Source organism: Oryctolagus cuniculus, chromosome 1 (genome assembly GCF_051225735.1).
Source record: "Oryctolagus cuniculus isolate XC-2025 breed Fujian yellow rabbit chromosome 1, ASM5122573v1, whole genome shotgun sequence".
In the NCBI taxonomy this organism is placed as follows: Eukaryota; Metazoa; Chordata; class Mammalia; order Lagomorpha; family Leporidae; genus Oryctolagus; species Oryctolagus cuniculus.
In genome coordinates, this window is record NC_142867.1 from 85,160,320 (window position 1) to 85,180,290 (window position 19,971).

At 47.9% G+C, this 19,971-nt stretch overlaps 1 protein-coding gene across 2 annotated transcripts in view; it reads right to left on the reverse strand.

Moving 5' to 3' along the window:
* Positions 1-1,792: 1,792 nt before the first annotated feature.
* VSTM5 (V-set and transmembrane domain containing 5) overlaps positions 1,793-19,971 on the reverse strand; it is a 32,160-nt gene continuing 13,981 nt past the window's right edge. The window contains exons 2-4 of one of the 2 annotated variants that reach the window (XM_002708633.6): positions 3,920-4,246; positions 3,667-3,807; positions 1,793-3,536 (exon numbers count right to left, since the gene is read on the reverse strand). In XM_002708633.6, the coding sequence (XP_002708679.3) occupies positions 3,493-3,536; positions 3,667-3,807; positions 3,920-4,246 (512 nt within the window). In that variant the 3' untranslated portion in view covers positions 1,793-3,492. The remainder of the gene's footprint in view (positions 3,537-3,666; positions 3,808-3,919; positions 4,247-19,971) is intronic. The other variant, XM_089332642.1, reaches the window with a different exon arrangement.

Genomic DNA, 19,971 nt, shown 5'->3' on the forward strand with positions numbered 1-19,971 from the left:
CACAATGTAATTCTGCCTTTCAAATAAATAATTAAAAAAAAAAAGCAGTGGAAAAAGTGGCCATACTGACCTTGACAACTATGTTCTCAAGGATGAGAAAAGCTGACAACAGGCAGGTAAAATGACACGTGCAGGATGTGCAGAGAGGCATCTACACTGGCCACCTGGCACCTTTCTGTGGTAGGAGTTGAGTTGTGCATAGACACACCAGTAATAACCACAGGGTTCCGCTCTGGGTTTAGTTAACTACCGATGAATCTGATGCTTCCCTAGGAATGGCATACCTGGTCATCGGTATGTCTCCAGCATTCTGTTTTGTCACCTCTTCTGTGCACCTTGCTACACTTACCCAACCCAACCCTTCTGAACTGTATCCTCAGGGGTTGCCTCCATTCCTGCACTGAGCAAGATGCCGTGATAACTTCTCTTAATACCTTTGCTGCTCACCTGCATTGCTTCCAGTGGAAGCCTGAAGAGCTCTCAGGTATTTACCATCTCACGTGGGCTTCAGAGTCCGTAGGTCCTCTGAGCTCTCCTTGCATACCTGGAACATCCTGAAATGAGGGACTACAAAATGGACCTTTTTTGGGTTCTTAGATCATGATCTCTGAGAGGACATTCTGTTGAAAAGCATTTATGTTCTGTAGGGCGTCCTAGGTATTGCTGACCTATGGTGCAATTGTCACATCCTTGTTTGAGGCTTTAATTGAATTACAACTCATTCTGGAAGTACAGATTTCAGATTGGTTGAGGAGACTGGTGGTGCTAACAAGATGTTTTTCTGTAGAGAATGTTTGCTGCGTTGTCACTTCCAATAGGCGCTGTGGCTGTGGTTCCATCTCACCCTCTGAGTTCTTGGGCAGAGTGGGCTCACACATGAAGGACCAGAGCTTTATTTTCAGATTTTATTTCATTCTTTAAAACATTTTTTTCACAGTTTGAACCATAATTTATAGCTTAACATTGACATTGGCCAATTCCTGTGAATTGATATTTTCTTCTTTGAAAAATAGACAAAAACCTCACATTCTGGAATGAAAAACTCAGGAAGAGGGGAGCTTTGAAAGTGCATCTAGACCCTTTCCCCCCACAATCAGAAAGCCAGGGGAATAACTTTTCATGATATTTCTAGGGGGCAACTTAATTCATGTCTGGGTTTGCCCATGGGGGCCTCCCATTCGGTATTCTTTGCCATTTCTCCTTTATGCATGAAGATGACTTGCCCTGATTTCTGACAAGCTGAGGGGCAGAGTTGTGAAAAGCAAGTAGTGCAGACGGGGCCACAGATGCCCCCACTGCCACCCAGCTCCAGATGGCTTTCCTCTCGTGGGCTTCTATGTGAATGTAGTACTGAGATCAGCTGGTCCCTGATCCCTTTTCTCCTTGGGTACTCCTCACTCTCTCCATGGCACTGGAAACTCCAGCACAGGGTCTGGTTCCTGTGGCTGCTGCTGCCTGCGGAAGGGCACGTGTGTGTGTTTACACGTGTGTGCAAGAGGTGGCTGGGGGTGGGGGAGAACCTTCTGTGCCAGACGCCTTTCTCTAGATCACCTTCTTTAGTGCCTGTCTCAATTCCATATGATCCCTTTCGGTAGCTCTGGAGGCATGCTACTACATGAACGCCCTACTACGTACACCCTACTTGTCTCACAGGAAGTAAAAGAGAGGCATTGGAGACCTGAAGGGAGGGAGAAGAGAATGTTCTAGCATTTCTTTACATCTGCAGTGTGTTGGGGCTCAGAAAATGATACCCCAAAATACGCTGGATTTTTTTTTTTTTTTTTTTTTTTTTGCTTACTGAGTGACTTGATTGAAATGGTAAAAAAGCCTTCAGTAGGCTTAGACTCAGGTCCCTCTAACCTTGTATTCTTTCTGTCCACCATTTCTCTCTGCATTTAACCAGACTGTAAAAGGGAAAGCAATTGCCTTCTGTCCTTACCCTGAAATCGTATCTGTCTCTCAGGAGGAGACTGAGGAATGTAACTGCACCTGGATGGAGTTCTATTACAAGATAATTTTTTTTCCTTGGGCTCAGATTCTGAAGAGAATCTCGTTACAAGCTAAGCTTTGTCTCAGGGACCCTCCATACACACACACACAACACACACACACACACCACATATTCCTCATTCTCTATAGAAAAAGGAGTATCCCGGCTTAATGATTTTATGCTGCTGAGCAGTCACAGCTCTGATTTCCCCTTGAATGATGTTTCTTCTCTCACTTGTTAACAAATGTGTAGCCTTTTTTCTCCTAGTGAGTCTTTGTCAGTTTGTTCCAGTGGACCTTCATAGGGTGGTGGTCACCGGGGAATTTCCCTTCACTCCTACACATGGGTGAATTTGCAGCTGAGGGCTGGGCACAAGGCTAAGGACCATGGATTCTATCATAATCCACCTGGTACCCTTGGTCCTTAGCTGTGACTATTTGAGAGGGCAAAAGAGAACGGGAAATAAATTCATGCTTGCATTTAGAGCTTGCCAAATGCAAGTCGGGATGGAGAAACTTAGAGGTAAACATTGTGACCAACAACCTGAGAGAATAAAGCCAAGGCCAGGTGCAGTTTGGTCCCCTGTAGCCTCAAAGCCCCAGCACGTTTTAGTTTCTAATACTCAGCATAGCACTTTCCAGATCCCTGAAGAATTTTCATGCTTTTCTTAAATTGCTTCATGAGTTCTGTGCATACTGTGAGCTTCTCTTGATACCCTGGCTATGAGGTAGTGAAGGCCAAGTGTTCCTCAACCCAGGGAGGAGAAAGCAAAGGCCTGATGGGAGAGACAGACTGACTGTGACTTGGGGGGGGGGGGTGAGGTGGGCAGGCTCAGCTTTCACACAGGTGGCATCGCTGCGTGTCAGGAGGCCAGGTGCTGCCTGTGGTGGCTATCTGTTTCCTTCACAGTGGCCTAAGTTTGGGCCATAGGAGGGAACAGCCAGTTACTGTCGGAATGAGAGAGAAAGGGAAAAGACTTGTCTCCCTATCCCTCGTATCCAATGAGTTTCTCTCCCTAAAGCTCTAAGCCATAGGGCCTCGCTGTGAGTAACTCACTACAGCCTCAGGTTTTCTCACATAGCTCCCTCAGCAGTGCTTGTGGGGCACCAGGCGAGGGACTAGCGGGCACAGCAGTGGACAGAGCAGACAGTGCGGGGGCACAGACAGCATGTTCCAGGGAGGGCTGCACATGTGTCTCACGATGCTCTGGAACGGGGACTCCTCCCACAGGTGTCACAAACAAGCAGCTGGGGCCTGCACTGTGCTGTTGGTTATGGGTCAGCCTGGCCCTGAAGGCAAGCGAAGCTCCTGGTTCCTCTTCACCTTGAATTCAGTGCAAGTCCTACAACTGTCCAACCCATGCAGTCCATTTTGTGAACTTCCAGCTATCCCATCAGAATAGGTCCACGGGAAGCTAAAGGGCGGACTGGCTGTGTTTGCTCCTTTTGCTGGAAAATAGTGTTTTCCTCTTGAGGTAGGAATGTCATTGGGGCCAGCCTTGGCTAACACTCAACATCTTGCAGCTCAATCTCTTCGGTTGTGCTTTCTGCAAGACAAAAGACAATTGAGTAAGCTAGCAAGCTGCCACTTAGTGGTTTCTTGGTGAGAACAAGATAACATGCACCACCTGTGACCTCAAAACCAGGAATGGATGATGGCGAGGCCCAGGGAGTTACCTTTGAGTTTGTGTCTTCTCTTCCTCTGGAATTTATACGCACACTTATTACAAACCCACATGAGGCTGATTAACACTGCGGCCACAGCAGCGAGAAAAGCAAGGAAGACAGCGACAAAGTGCAGGTCTTCATAGAGGATCTCTAAGGGGCGCAGGAGGGGAGGGGGAAGATAACATCTGTTTTAATATCATGAAGTTGGCCTCGCACACTCTGGCAGTTGAGAAAGGTCCCCAGGCCCCTGGGGCCATCCTACCAGACACATGTAGCACGATGGTGCCAAACTGGCTGCTCCCCAGGTGCTCCGTCACGGTGATGATGTAGTAGCCGGAATCTCTCACGCCCACACTGAAGAGCTGGATGGAGCCGTTGTCGAAGGTGCAGACTCGGTCCTTGTGGCTCTGCGAGATGTTGGCCTGCGTCCCTGGTTTCCACTCCACGATCTTCTGCGCTCCCCAGCTGGACGTGTACTTCCATTCGATGGTGGGCACGCCGTGGCAGGAGTAGTCAACCGAGAGTAGGATGTCTTCTTTGACGGTGGCATTGATGGTGGGATGGGGGATGTACAGTGACACTCCCTGACCTGCAGGATGGAGCGCACAGCATGTAGGACATGTACGTGTACTGAAGTTGACTGACAGACTCATTCACTGAGTTCCCAAGTATTTACTGCCTGTCCACTACACCTCAGGCAGTGACACAGGTTGCCTGGAGCTTGTATTCACTCCTGGAGATATACAAGGGATCAGTAAGCCAAGGAGATCATTTAAGCCAATCACAAGAGCCTTAAAGATAATAACCCAGGGTAAAAGGGGCCAGGTGCCAGGGTGGCACATGGCATTAGGTAGGATGGTCAGGGAAGACCTCGCTGAGGAAGTGACTTCTGACGTGAGACCTGGAGGACAACGAGGAGGTGGCGGCATGGGGGAACAGGATTTCAGACAGAGGGAGGAACACATGGGAAGCCTGTGTCATGAGACTGAGCGTGGATGTGTTTGAAGGCCAGAAAGGCAGGCTGTGGGCTTTGTATCCTGATGACATGATTGGTGGTGCTGAGGCCCCGATGGCTTCAGGAGGGTGGTTGTTGACAGAAAGACCAAGCCCTGATTAGAGGGTTGGCGCTTTTATCCCCACCCCCTGACCGGCAGGGAGGGGAGAAAGGCTGAAGGTTGAGTCAGTCAATGATCATCAGTGATTTAATCAACCGTGCCTCTGTCATTAAGCCTCCATAAAAACCCAAAGGGCAGGGTTCAAAGAGTTTCCGCATTTCTGAACACCTGGAGGTCCCTGGAAGGTGCTGTGCCCAGAGAGGCTTTGGAAGCTCTGTGCCCCTTCCGCATACCTTGCCCTGTGCAACTCTTCCCTCCAGGAAGAGCCACAGCCATGGTACAGCCTTGTAAAAAATGGATGTAGACTAATTGAACCTGAGGAATGGGTCTGGGAACTCCTATTTATAGCTGGTTGGTCAGAAGCATAAGTCACAATCTGGGGTTTGCATTTGGCATCCAAAGTGGGAGGCAGCCCAAGGGACTGAGCGCTCAGCCTGGTGTGCTCTGGCACTGTCTCCAGGTAGAAAATGTCAGAACTGCATTGGACTACACCCTGTGGGTGTCCGCTGGAGAACCTGTTAGCAGAGTATTGTGCTGCGTGTGAAAGTAGGAAAAGCTATTTTGGTTAGTGTCTTAGGCTCCTCAAGTTTAATATTTTTTTTAATGTTAAATTTGAGGGGTTGGTGCTGTGGTGTAGTGGGCTGTTTCTCTGTGCATTCCCCTCTTCTGTTTCCTTAGTGTTTCTGTAGACTTACAGACCTTTTTTAAATGTATCATACTCCATATCATTGTAATTTTTCTTGTTGCTTTATCCTGTACTTGGCCAGTGGGAACCTCTTTGGGCCATTTGTGTGTTCTTAGAAATGTTCTCATTCATTTTATATATTTACACACCCACATAAATGTGTATATACACACATATGTATGTATATTTACACACATATATGTATATGTATATGTATATGTATACACACACACACACATACTTGGAAGAAAGAACTTTCATGTGCTTTTTCACTCCTCAAATGCCCATAAGATCCAGGGCTGGGACAGGCTGAAGACAAGGGCCCAGATTGGCACTGTGATATGGGATGCCAGCGTCCCAAGCGGCAGCTTATCCTGCTGCACCACAGTGCCTGTCCGCTCACTGGTTTTTAAGCATGTCCTTGAACTGATTTCATTTTAACAAGGATTGTCATATATTTTATAAACATTTATGTACTTATCTGAAAGGCAGAGTGATACAGAGAGAAACAGAGACAGAGAGAGGCATCTTCCAACTGTTGCTTCATTCTCCAACAGCCAGGGCTAGTTGAGATCAAATCCAGGAGGCTGGAACTCCATTTGAGTCTTGCATGTGGATGGCAGGAACTCGAGTACTTAGGCCATTATCTACTGCTTCCCAGGTGCATTAGTAGGAAGCTGGATCTGAAGCTAGGAATAGCCAGAACTTGAACCAGGCACTCTGGTATGAGATACAAGCATTCCAAGTAGTGGCTTAACCCACTGCACCACAATGCCCACTCCCAGCACCCTGATATCTTAAAGCCAAAGAATAAAACACTTGAGAAATTCTCACATTGGGGCAGATTGCTGAGATCATTTCAGACAGGGGGTCTTTTTGCACCCCCTGCTCACATGAGGTGGCCACTGGCTCCACTCACAGGCCACCTTCAGAGACAGAAGCTCAGAGCAGAGTCCGGGTCTGTACACACATGGGAACCCAATAAAAGAATCAGACTGGCCAACCTTCCACCAGTGAGGCAGTTCAAAGGGTTCACCATTCAACCTGTGCTTGAACTCTTGCTGACAATGATAAGAGTACTTTCTACACACAAGGCAACTGTTTTCCATTTCAGGGAAGTTCCCTTTTAAGTTCCCTTTTATTTCAACCTGAAATCTGTCTTTTTTAACAATGTGGTGTACAGAGGTTCTCTCCCAGGGTGTGGGAGCCCTTCAGACACCCAAAGACCATTCTCAAGAGTTCTTGGGTCACTCTTTCTCATTCACCCTCTCAATGTGTGACAGAGTTATTCTTTTTATTTTTTACTTTTTATTTTTTTATTTTTTGACAGGCAGAGTGGACAGTGAGAGAGAGAGAGACAGAGAGAAAGCTCTTCCTTTGCCGTTGGTTCACCCTCCAATGGCCGCCGCGGCCGGCGCGCTGCGGCCGGCGCACCGCGCTGATTCGATGGCAGGAGCCAGGAGCCAGGTGCTTCTCCTGGTCTCCCATGGGGTGCAGGGCCCAAGGACTTGGGCCATCCTCCACTGCACTCCCTGGCCACAGCAGAGAGCTGGCCTGGAAGAGGGGCAACCGGGACAGAATCTGGCGCCCCGACCGGGACTAGAACCCGGTGTGCCGGCGCCGCTAGGCGGAGGATTAGCCTAGTGAGCCGCGGCGCCGGCCAACAGAGTTATTCTTTAACACAGAACAAAGTGCAGAGTTTAAGGCTACTGGAATAAAGAAGACAATAGAGGCCAAATTCCAGGTCAGCGCTTGGAGGGTAGGAACCATATAATATTTCATCCCTGTGTCCTCTGTACCCAGAAGAATGCCTGGGACATACAGGTTGCTCATTAAATGGTGCTGAATGAATAAATAACTGAATGGCCAACTATTTGTAAGTCACAAGGAGTGGAAGCCATTTCCTGACAGCAGTGTTGCTGCTTAGTTGGTTTGAAAAACTAGGCACATCTAAAAGCTAAAATACTTAAAAGGGAAAGAACTATACTTCAACTGCAGTTTAATGTACCAGTTATTGTATTACATACTTCATGATCCTGATCTCTTTCTCTCTCTCTCTTTTTAAATTTTTTCTTTTTACATAAGAGTCAACAACATGCCCACTTCACTAGTAATTGGCCAAAGAGGATTTCAATGCTATTCTGCTTGCAAATCCTGGGTCTCTACTTTGTGACTCTTCAACAACTTCCTCCCACTTTCCTGAATTCTGTGACCTCAGAGATGATTTGGAGTACTGATTACTGCATGATTTGGGAAGCTATATTTAGAACCACTGACAAGTCTGTGTGACAGCCTCTGTGTTCTTCGTATACTTTCTGGTAACCACGGTGGTCAAGGTTACTGACAAACCGGTCTCCTGGGGGGCTTCTAGAACTTCAAATCAGTTCAGGGACCTTTATTTTGAGCCCTTCAGTTACTTTGCCTCAAGAAACAGCAAAACTGAAAAACACAAAAATAACAACCCTGAGTTTCTCAAACGTTGAAACAGCTGGGAATTGGCCATCTGACTCTGAGTGGTTTGTGGATTTTATTTTGATCCAAAAAGCCCCTTTTTTAACTTAAAAATGTTTAATTGAAAAATGAAGATTGTATATATTCAGTGTACAACGTGGTGATGGGTGTTGTGGAGCAATAGTTCAGATACTGCATTAGGTGCCTGAAACCCGTATCAGTGCCTGGGTAAGTCCCAGCTCCACTGCTGATCCAGCTTCCTGTTCATGCGCACCCCGGCAGGTCCCTGTCACCCATGTGGATGAACTGGATGGAGTTCTAGGCTCCTGATTTTGACCTGGCCGGACCCTGGCTATTGCAAACACTTGAGGAGTGAATCAGTAGATGGTCTCTCTCTCTCTCTCTCTCTCTCTCTCTCTCTCTCTCTCTCTCCTTCCCCTTAGTCCCTTTCTGTCTCTCAAATTAGAAACAAAAGTGTATGAAGTGATTACTTGACATATCAATGAATATATCCATCACCACCCATGCTAAACATTGGACCCCCAGAACTTGTTCATCTTTTATGATTGAAAGTTGAACCCTTTGATCAGCATCGCCCATTTCTCCCAGCCCATCACCCTACCAAGCACCATTTTACTATTTCTATAAGTTCAATTTTTTAAAAAAAAAGATTTATTTATTTTATTTGAAAGAGTTATACACACACACAGACTGGGAGAGAGAAAGAGAGAGAGTGAAAGAGAGAGAGAATTTGTCCACTGATTCACTCCCCAAATGGCTGCAATGGACAGGGCAAGGCAAGGTCAAAGCCAGGAGCCAGGAGCTTCACTGGGGTCTTCCACATGGTGGCAAGGGCCCAAGTACTTGGGTCATCTTCCGCTGCTTTCCTAAGTGTATTACCAGGGAGCTGGTTCAGAAGTGGGGCAGCCAGGACTGGAACAAGTACCCATATGGGATGCCAGTACCACAGGCAGTAGCTTAACCCAATATGCTACAACACTAGCCCCAAGTTCAATTTTTTAAGATTCCACATATATCATATGTGAAAGATATCATACAATATTAAGTATTTAAGTATCATATGGTATTATTTCACATAGCATAAATTCCTCCAGGCTTATCAGTTTTGTTACAAATGCAGGATTTTGTTTTTGTAGGTGAGTAATATATAGTGGGAAATATGTGTTTCTTCATCCATTATCCACCAACACACACTTGGGTAGTTTTCTTATCTTTGCTGTTGTGGATAACCGCAATATTGCAATGGCAATATTGCGGATGATAGCTACATTGACAATGGAGTGCAAATGTCTGACGTACTGATTTCATTTCTTTTTCTTGCTGGCACTAGGACTTTCAGTAAAATGTTGAATAGACGTGGTGAGAGTGGACATCTTTTTCTGGCTTCTGATCTTGGTGGAATAGCTTTCAGTTGTTTGCCACTGAGTATATTAGCTGTGGGCTTCTCCCATATGGTCCTTGTTATGGTGAGGTACATTCTCTCTATACCTAATTTATTCAGAGTTTATATCATGAAAGGATATTGAATTTTGTTACATATTTTTCTGCATCTATTGATATTTCATATGACTTTATCCTTCATTTGTTAATGTTGTATATCACATTTATGGATTTGTATGTGTTGAACAATTCTTCCCTCCCAGGGATAATTTCTACTTGATCATGATGAATAATTCTTCTTATGTGCTGTTGAATTCAGCTTGCTAGTATTTTGTTGAGTTGGTAAACAGCTATGTTTACCAGGGATAATTGGCCTGTAAGTTTCTTTTCTTATAGTGTCCTTGTCTGACCTTGATATCTGGGTAATGCTGGCCTCTTCAAATGAGTTCAGAAATATTTCCTCCTCTTGGATTTTTTGGAAGAGTTTTAATGAAATTAGCATTAATTTTGTAAATGTTTGGTAGACTTTACCAGTGAAGCCATCTGGTCCTGATTTTTGTTGTTGCTGGGAAGTTGTTGATCACAGATATAGTCTCTTTTCTCATTATTGGTCCATTCAGATTATATATATCTTCATACTTCAGTCTTAGAAGGCTGTTTTGTTCTACAAATTTGTCTATTTGTTCTAGATTATCCATTTGGCTGGCATATAATTGTTCATAATAGTCTCTTATAATCCTTTATGTTTCTGTAGTACCTATTGTAACGCCTCCTCTTTCACTTATGATTTTCTTTGTGGGGAGCAACAATGGGGTGCAGTGGGTAAAGCTGCCACCTGTCACACCAGCATCCCATATGGGCACTAGTTTGAGTCCTGGCTGCTCCTCTTTCGATCCATCTCCCTGTTAATGGCCTGGGAAAGCAGTGGAAGAGGCCCAAGTGCGTCTGCACTCATGTGGGAGACCATCTTCCGCCGCTTTCTCAGGTGCATTAGCAGGGAGCTGGATTGAAAGTCAAGCAGCCGGGGCTCAAACCAGGACCTATATGAGATGCCAGCGCTGCAGGCAGAGGCTTTACCTGCTACACCACAACACTGGCACCTAAATAAAAATATTTTAAGAGACAAATGAAAATGTCACAGAACCAAAGATGTTAGTCACCAGAACCTGAATGAAAGGGCTCCTGGGGCTGGTGAGACGAATGCTGGTGCTGTTGGGAGAATGTGCCGAGAGTGCTGGGCAGGTGCAGCCACTCAGATTGCACTCATTTGTTTTCTTACAAGTCATTACATAGGCCATGCTTTCAGCTTTCAAAAATTAAGAAAGGCAATATATTTCTTGAAAAAAAATTTTTGACAGGCAGAGTTAGACAGTGAGAGAGAGACAGAGAGAAAGGTCTTCCTTCCGTTGATTCACCCCCCAAATGGCTGCCACGACGGGTGCACTGTGCCGATCTGAAGCCAAGAGCCAGGTGCTTATCCTGGTCTCCCATGGGGTGCAGGGCTCAAGCACCTGGGCCATCCTCCACTGCCGGCCCGGGCCACAGCAGAGAGCTGGCCTGGAAGAGGAGCAACCAGGACAGAACTGGCACCCCCACTGGGAGTAGAACCCAGGGTGCCAGCACCGCAGGCGGAGGATTAGGCAAGTGAGCCACAGCACCAGCCATATTTCCTGAAATCTTAACAGAGATCAATACTGTTCAGATAACAATTATGATGAACAAGAATATTAACTAATGGTGAGCTCTATGAGTGCTACCAATGTGGTTTCCTAGATTAAGCAGTCATACACATATTTCAGAAGATTTATTTGTTTTATTTAAAAAGCAGAGTTACAGAGAGGCAGAGGCAGAGGGAGAAATTTTTGGCTGGCATTGTAGCTAAGCCTCCGCTTGCGGTGCTGGCATCCCATATAGGTGCCAGTTTGAGTCTCTGCTGCTCCACTTCCAATCCAGCTCTCTGCTAATGGTCTGGGAAAGCAGTAGAAGCTGGCCCAAGTCCTTGGGCCCCTTCACCCATGTGGGAAACCTGGAGGAAGCTCCTGGCTCCTTGCTTTGGATCGGCTCAGCTCTCACCATTGCTGCCATTTGGAGAGTGAACCAGCGGATGGAAGACCTCTCTGTCTTTCCCTCTTTCTGTCAGTAACTGCCTCTGAAATAAATAAATAAATAAATCTTTCACAAAAATAATTTTTAAGTTATTGGAAAGGCAGTGTGTGGAGGGAGATTTCCATCTTCTGGTTCTCTCCTCAAATGCTCACAACAGCCACGGCTGAGCCAGGCCAAAGCCAGGAGCCAGGAATTCAGTCTGGGTCTCCCACGCAGTAGCAAATACTTGAGCCATCATCCACTGCCTCCCAGGATGTGCATTAGTAGGAAGCTGAATTGGAAGCAGAGGTGCGACTCAATCCTAAGTGGTCTCATAAGGGCTGTGGGCATCACAAGTGGCAGCTTAACTAGCTGTGCCACGACACCTGCCCAATAGATATCAACCATAATTAACACAACTCCGTGTCACATCACTTATCTGGAAAACCACTTATCCAGCAAATGAGATCATTAGATGCAGCTGAAAATCAGAAAATGCAAATCGTTGTGAGCCTTATCAATGAGTAGCTATAGGTAGCTAACACAGACATTACAAAGCCTAGAGTTCAGGAGTCCTAATTCAGAAAACTACTGCAGTCGTGTGGGGCTGTGCTGCATCACATTCCTAAAGGATTATTTCGAGAGGTGGTGAGATGTAGTGGAGATACCTGATGTGGGCAGGATACACCCAAGTTGCACCCTGGATCTCCTTGCTGGGAGTCCTGGAGAAGGTGAGAACCTGGGCCTGCCCTGAAGGATGAAGGGAGATGACACTTGGAAGGCCTAGCAACAGGCCAGGCACTGAACAGCTCTTGGTGCCCCTCCAGGAGCTGCAGCCCCGCTGCTCCCCCTTCCCTGGTCAGTTCTGTGTCACAGGCCTCAGGGTGACCAACCATCCCAGGGTGCCCCGGACAGAGGAATTTCCCAGGATGTGGCAGCTTCAGTGTAAAAAATCAGAGCAGCCATGGGCAAACCAGGACAGCAGATAACCCTACCTGAGACTCAACGAAGAAGGGCTGAGGAGTAGAGAGAAAATGCTAAGACACGAAGTTGCTGATTTCTGAGGCACCCAAGGGGGCTGGCTCAGCAGGGGCGATGCAGAGGTAGCCAGCTCCAGGTAAACTGAGCAAGAAGTGAAACCAGATGCCCCCTAGCCATCTAGATTTCTAACTCCTCTCCCAGGGGTCAGCACACCACACACCCCATGGATTGGGGACCCTGCTAGTCCCTGAACCCAGCTCTACACTCACCACAGCTTCCTCAGGGGCAGGAAACGGACTTGTCAGTGCTGGCCTGGTGAACAGTAAATTATCATGATCCCCATTTCACAGGGAGTCAACGAATGTTTCCTGGGGTTAGGTAGTTTGCCCAACATAACAGTAAGTGGCTGAGCAGAGCTTCAAGCCCTGGAAGTCTGCAGGAATTGGAGAAGGAGAAAGGACTCACATAAGCTGGGCATAAAAAGTAAGATGTTGAGTGTGGGACAGGAAGGAAGCAAAGTCCACTGAGAGAAGTGAGCTGACCAGGGAGGTAAGTGAGGTCCCTTGGATCCTCAGGCTGGGGCCTGGGGGTTAAACAGTGTGGAGTCGGGGGCTGGTGCTGTGGTGTAGCGGGTTAAGCCATCATCTGTAGTGCTGGCATCCCATATGGGTGCTGATTCGAGGCCCAGCTGCTCTACTTCCAATCCAGCTCCCTGCTAATGTGCCTGGGAAAGCAGTGGACAATGGCCCAAGTCCTTGGGGCCCTGCACCCATGTGGGAGACCTAGATGAAGGTCCTGGCTCCTGGTTTCAGTCTGGCCCAGCCCTGGCCATTGTGGCCATTTGGGGAGTGAACCAGTGGATAGAAGATTGATTTCTCTTTCTCTCTCTGTCTCCCCCCCACCCCGACTTCCAAATAAATAAAATAAAATAAATCATAAAAAAAAAGTTCAGAATTGCAGGAGGGATGTGTGACAAAGTGGAGGTGAGGATGAGGGTATTCAAATAGAGCCATGGCATGGTCTGAACCCTGAAAGGCTAGTCTGACAGAACTTACGATCTGATCATTTACACACACAGCCTGGTTGGCTGGGGCAATGTCCTCCATCACTTGGCTGTTCAGGCTGGCCTCTGGAAGAAGAGGCTGCAGGAAGTGCCCATGCACACAGTAGGCCTGCCCGGGACGGGGCTGAGGTCTTCATGGGGGGAACTCACATACTATGCACCTCAAAACCCCCGGCACGCAGGACCTGGCAATTTGAAGGTGCTCAGAATATACTCATCTGAATGAATGAATAATGATGACATGCAAGCCCCTGTGGGGAGCAACTGGGAGCAACTCGGACTAGACTAAGTTACTGGAATTAAGACTTATTCTATGCATCTGCTCTCCCACAATATGGCGCTGGGAGAGGAGAAAACAGCTTCTACGCAGCTGCCTCTTGCCAACTTGAGTGATGACCTCCAGGAGCTGATCCTGCTCCTGATTGGAGGAGAGCAGCGTACTCGGCGTGTGGGCAGCCGAGTTGAGATTGGCGGAAGAGGACTATAAAGGAGGAGAGAGACAACATGCACCAGGAACATCTGAGGGAACACCTGTGCAGCCCCAGAGAGAGCCGGCCGGCGGTGTGCCGCTCCCCCGCGGAAGTGGGGAAAAGTGGCAGGGGGAACCGCCCTTCCACGGAGGTGGAAGGGACAGTAGCCAACCCGGGAAGAACCAGCAGCAAACCCGGGGAGGGCCGAGCAGACAAAAGAACAGCGCAGGGTCCTGTGTCGTTCCTCCACGAAGAGGGGGAGCGACAGCCCCTCCTGTGAAACTGTTGCCAGGCAGGAGAGATCAGGAAGGAGGGATCTGTGTTGAGCTGAAGGGCACTTGATCTGACTGAGAGGGCTGCCGGCAGAACCCCTCTCCCAGCCCCGAGTCTGTGAGAGGCAAACAGCTAGGAGGAGACACAGCAATTTTTAAGCCACAATTAAAATTCTATCTCCGGCCAGGTTGTGCCATTCTGGAAAAAGGCAAGCTTGGAATTTTGGAAACAGCTTTGTAAAGGAGGCCAGCACAGCAGCCCCATGATGCATTGCTCATTTAGCTGCCAGGAATAGTGTTGATGGCTGACGTGTGCTCAGTCTGCAGAGAGCCCATCCCTCCTCTGGGGCGGGTGGCAATTCCCACTCTCAGTGCCTGCTTACTCGCAGGCTAAAGCGGAGCTCACTTTGCAGGAAGCGCCCCTTGTTCTCTTGCTGCTTAAGGGTCTTCGGGAGTCACCCAGATGTGGACCACACCCCAACAACATGGACAGAGTCAGGTTGAAGCGGAGGCAGCTGGACTGCTCCCCTTCGTCAGGTTTCAGAAGCTGTAATCACTCCACAATTGCAAGAGCCACCATTTCTGTGGGTCACACCTGTTAAGCACAAGACGAGTATCACAGTCCATTGAAACTGAGGGAGGGAGAGGTGAATGACTTGGCCATTATCAGACTGGCAAAGATGAAAAAGTCTGATAACATTGTGTCATCAGGACTGTGCAGAAGTTATACTCAAACATTACCGTAATGACGGTAGATGGGTGTAACCCGCTTGGGAGAGCAATATGGCGAAACCTATAAAAACTATTTAAATAGCACATGCCTTTGACCCAGAAATTCCACTTTTAGGAATTTATCCTACAATTAATATGGGCATATAGATACAAAGATCTAATGTTTAAGTGTTGCATGAGGTATAGGAGAGTTAATTGTAATTAGCAAAAGACTGGAGATCCCTGTGTTCTTTGGTAAGGGTTTGGTTAAATAAATCATACCTCAATGCCCGATGCTGTGGCTCAATAGGCTAACCCTCTGCCTGCGGCGCCAGCACATCAGGTTCTAGTCCTGGTCGGGGCACCGGGGCGCCGGATTCTGTCCCGGTTGCGCCGGCCGCAGTGCGCCGGCTGCGGCAGCCATTGGGGGATGAACCAATGGAAAAGGAAGACCTTTCTCTCTGTCTCTCTCACTGTCCACTCTGCCTGTCAAAAAAAAAAAAAAAAAAAAAAAAAAGTCTTTCCCCAAATGCCCACTCAACCTGTGAGACTCAACAGGAGACTTGGGGTAAGGAACTATGCTTTTCCCTTCACAGGTACCTGGGTATTTGATCACTGCTCTATACATAACAAAGCTGAGGCTCAGAAAAGTAACATAAATGCCCAAGTTCCTACTAAGTAAACAAATCAGAGTTAAGACAGGTACCAAGGTCTTTTCACTAGCGCCTCCCTCCAGCTGACTCGAATAACTAGTTGGATTATGTCTATGCTTCCGAAAATAATATATTGCTCAGTGCTGATGAAGACTTGGGATTAGATGTGACAAGAAACAGAGTCTGAGCCTGGGCTGTGCATTACAGTAGCTGTGGCTCCTCTGCACTTGGAATTGGTTGGTCCGAACTCAGATGTGTAAAATGCACAGCAGATATTGATGACTTAGTACTTACTATGTTACACAGAATGTACAATATGCAATTAAGAATATCTTATACTGATTATATGTTAAAATGATAATGTTTTGGGTTTTATGGGTTAAAGAAAATATGTTATTAAAATTACACCCATTTCCTTTTATATTTTAAATGTGGGTACTAGAAAATTTAGCATTACAAATACAGCCTGCACTGTTTTCCATTATATTTCTGTTGCATCGTGTAGGTTATCACTCTTCTAACCTTCTGCCTCCTCCCAGAATCCTGTTCCCTTGAGTTTGTTCCTCTTCCTCTCTTGCTCAGAGTCCCCCAGCATTTCATTCTTTTTTTTTTTTTAAGATATATTTATTTGCTTGAGAGGCAGATTTATAGATGGAGAGAGGGAAAGGTCTTTTATTTGCTGGATCACTCCCCAAATGGCTACAATGGCCAGAGTTGGGCTGATCCAAAGCCAGGAGCCAGGAGTTTCTTCTGGGTCTCCCACATGGGTGCAGGGGCCCAAGGACTTGGGCCAGCTTCTACTGCCTTCCCAGGCCACAGCAGAGAGCTGGATCAGAAGTGGAACAGCCAGGACTGGAATCGGCGCACATATGGGATGCTGGCGCTGCAGGCGGATGGAGGCTTAACCTTCTATGCCACAGCACCAGCTCAATCATTCTTACTCTTTAAACAACTTGGCACCATTACAACAAGCTATGGCTTCATCTGGAGTGCTCCTAGTACCCTGTGGACAACCGTTCCAGTCCTTCATTTATAGCAGGGGTGGGGAACTTTTCTTTGCCAAGGGCCATTTGGATATTTATAACATCAAATGTGAGCCATACAAAATTACCAACTTTAAAAATGAGCCTTCTGTAGATTTATTGAATTTCAAGTCCCACCTACAGTTGATTTTGCGGGCCCTACCATGGGCCAGATGTTCCCCACCCCTGTTTTATAGGAGCATCCTCCCTTTGCTCCACCTCAGCCTCCAGTGAGGCTGTCTGCTCTGACCACAGCCTCCCCTCCTTCCTGGTCACTGCCCAGCTTCCCCCATTGGTCTCACCGGTCCTCCCACTCAGACGCCTCTGTTTCCCATGCATCATCCTCACTTCCCACCCTCACGAGTCTCTGTTCCATGGCCCATCATGCTCTGTGCCCTTTTGCCAATTCTCAAAGCTCCTATGGCCTTTTTTTTTGTAAGAGCTGCCTGGCAAGACCCTGTGCCTGGATAATAATGCTCTCCTTTCTCTCTGCTCATACCTGGGTAGCCAGTACTGCAAGAGAATGTTCCACAGGGGCACTCTTCAGAACAAAGTACATGGTTTCCAGTGTAGACTAAAAGCCACCAAGTTCAAGAGGTCCTCCGTAAGCTAGACAATAGTACTAGGTTTTTCAATCAGATTCACTCTTCTTTTCCCCATGGTTACTAGGACAAAGTCTCTAATCTCTTTCACCTCCACATTCTCCTCATTCCCAGCAGATGAGCTGCTCCTTCTTGGGTGACTGTGGCTCCAGGCCACCACAGTTGCCCAGTGTTCTTCTCCCTTCCCTTCCCATCAGCCCCGTCTCAGGTCCCTCTTGAAGGCTCCTCCTCTTTGGTCTGCCATTACATAATGACATTCTTGGCCGCTGGGTCCTAGGGCCTCTCCATTATTCTTTATTCTCTGTCTAGGCAATCCGACACAACTTTTAATGCAATGACTCCCAAATTCCTGTCACTGACCCACAGTGCAGGGTGAACTTCAGACTCATTAATCCAACCATCTGCTTGACCTCTGTACTTGACAGTTGAAAGGAATCGGAGAATCAAAGATAAATTCAGTGCACGCACAGTTGTGTTGATTCGCTTTATCTCTGGGAGGACGTACTTGTCCAAGAAACTGGTAATGCCGGTCGGCTCCAGTGGGTAAAGGGAAGACCGAAGTGGCTGGAGGACGAGAGGGGAGGGCATCTGAAGTATACATGTTTTGAATATTGGACTATGTGCAAATAATACCTAGTCAAACAGAGGCAAACTTTAAAAGAATTTTTAAAAAACAAAACAGTATATTTTTAATCACCCGCCCCTCAGATCTGGCCTTCTGCTGTCCCCAACATTAGCAAAATGCTCTCTCAGCTGTATGCTCCAAAAATGCCATCCTGACACCTCCTCCCTCCTAACCCCACGTCTGTCACCTTGTCCTACACGCCTCCAAAATGTGATCTGAGGCCGCCATGCTCACTCTTTCTTCCTCTGTCACCTTAGTCCAAGCCACCACCTTGTGCCTGGTCACAGTGCTCTTCCAGTTGGCTTTGCTGTGCCTGCTCTCCTCCCCGACCTACTGTCTGCACAGCATCCTCAGTGATGTTTTTCTTTTTTAAAGATTTATTTATTTATTTGAGAGGTAGAGTTAGAGAGAAAGAGAGAGAGAGAGAGAGAGGAATCATTTATCTGCTATTTCACTCCTAAATGGCTGCAATGTTCCAAGCCAGGAGCTTCTTCCGGGTCTCCCACGCAGGTGCACTCGGGCCATCTGCTGCTGCTTTCCCAGGCCATAAACAGAGAGCTGGATCGGAAGGGGAGCAGCTGGGACTCGAGCCAGCTCCCATATGGGATGCTAGCACTACAGGGTAAGGCTTAACCTACTATGCCACAGCACCAGTCATGAGTGATCTGTTTCAAAATGTGAATTGTGGTGGGTCACTCTCCTGCTGAAAACACTCCTCTGGCTCCCCACGGCTCTGGGAGTGAAGTCAGTCACGTGGCTCACCGGGCCAGCATGGTCTGGGCTCTGGCCACACCTCGAGCCTCAGGGTCTCAGCACACCCTTATGCTCTGGGCTCCCCACACATGACCTTCCTTCAGCCCTTGCAGTCCATCGTATTCTCTCCCACCACAGGAACTTTGCACAGGCTGCTCCCTCCGCCTGCTCTTCCCTTGTTTGCTGTGAATCTTTATTCGTCCTTCAGACCACAGCCATTGCCTCTTTCTGGGAAACCTGTGCCAACCCCTAGGCTGGTCAGGCCTCTCGTCTCTGTTCTCACGACACCTGTCCGTTACAGTAATGATCGCCATTTGTAAGTGCCCACTTGTGAAATTTTGTCACGTCGGGTCCCCTATTTAGGTGGTAAGTCCATGAGGGCAGGAGCTGCCTGCTTGCTTCTCCATTGCAGCCCTAAGCTAGGCAGAGTGCTGGCACACGAGTGGGAGCTCCTGAGCAGTGGCTTCCCTTACACATGGCTCTAGGGGTTGAGAGGTGCAGAACCCAGGAGAATGCCAAACTGGGCTCAGAAACAGGGGTTTGGGCCCCACAGCCAGCTCTGTGCATCCTTGGGATGCAATGTGCTTCCATTTCTGTCTGAAATACATACATAGTCCTCCTGCCTAAGCTGCCCTGTGACACACACATGCATGTGTGTGTACCCACGCTCCACATAGGTACTCACACACACACAGCCTGGGTTCCCTGTTTCTGGCAGATGGGGGCCACATGTGGGAAGAGTCCCTAGGACTTCTCCCTAGAGACCAGGGCTTCAGAGGCGATGAGCCAGGCAAGCAGATGTGGCTTCCAGTACTGATCTAGTCTTTGTTCAGCTTGCCTCTGCCACTGACCCTCTGTCTCTCACCCTCTGTCCCTCCGTCTGGCCACAGCCACCTGACAGATGAGATACACTGGAAGGAATGAAAGTGACAGCATGTGTGCCAAACACTTAGCATTGCGCTCCCCGCCTCTAGTAAATAAAAGACAATGACAAGCACGGGTGTGCACCAGAGCTCTAGAGCAGCCGTGCCTTAAAGAAGGCCAGGGCTAATCAGAAGACAAGGCATTGCATATTCCAGGCTGCTGCAAACTCACCTAGGAAAAGGGTGATTTTTTTTTTTTTAAACAAAGAGAACAGGCAAACTGCTTCCCTGACCCTTAAATAGAAAGTCAGCAGGCGGTATATGAGGTCAGTACCACGCTCCTCCTCCTCCTCCTATGCCAAGGGCATATCTGGTCCAGGGCACGGGGTGGGGGTATCAGTGGGGGCATCTGTAGGTGGGGGCAGAGGGTGGCAGGAGAGTGCAAGATGGGGTAGATGGAGTAACTGGGAAGGCTCACCCCACCCAGGGGAGCATGCACAGTGCAGCCAGAAGATCCAGCTTTTGTCTCAGCTGCGCGTACCCTAGCTGGGCGACTTTGTGC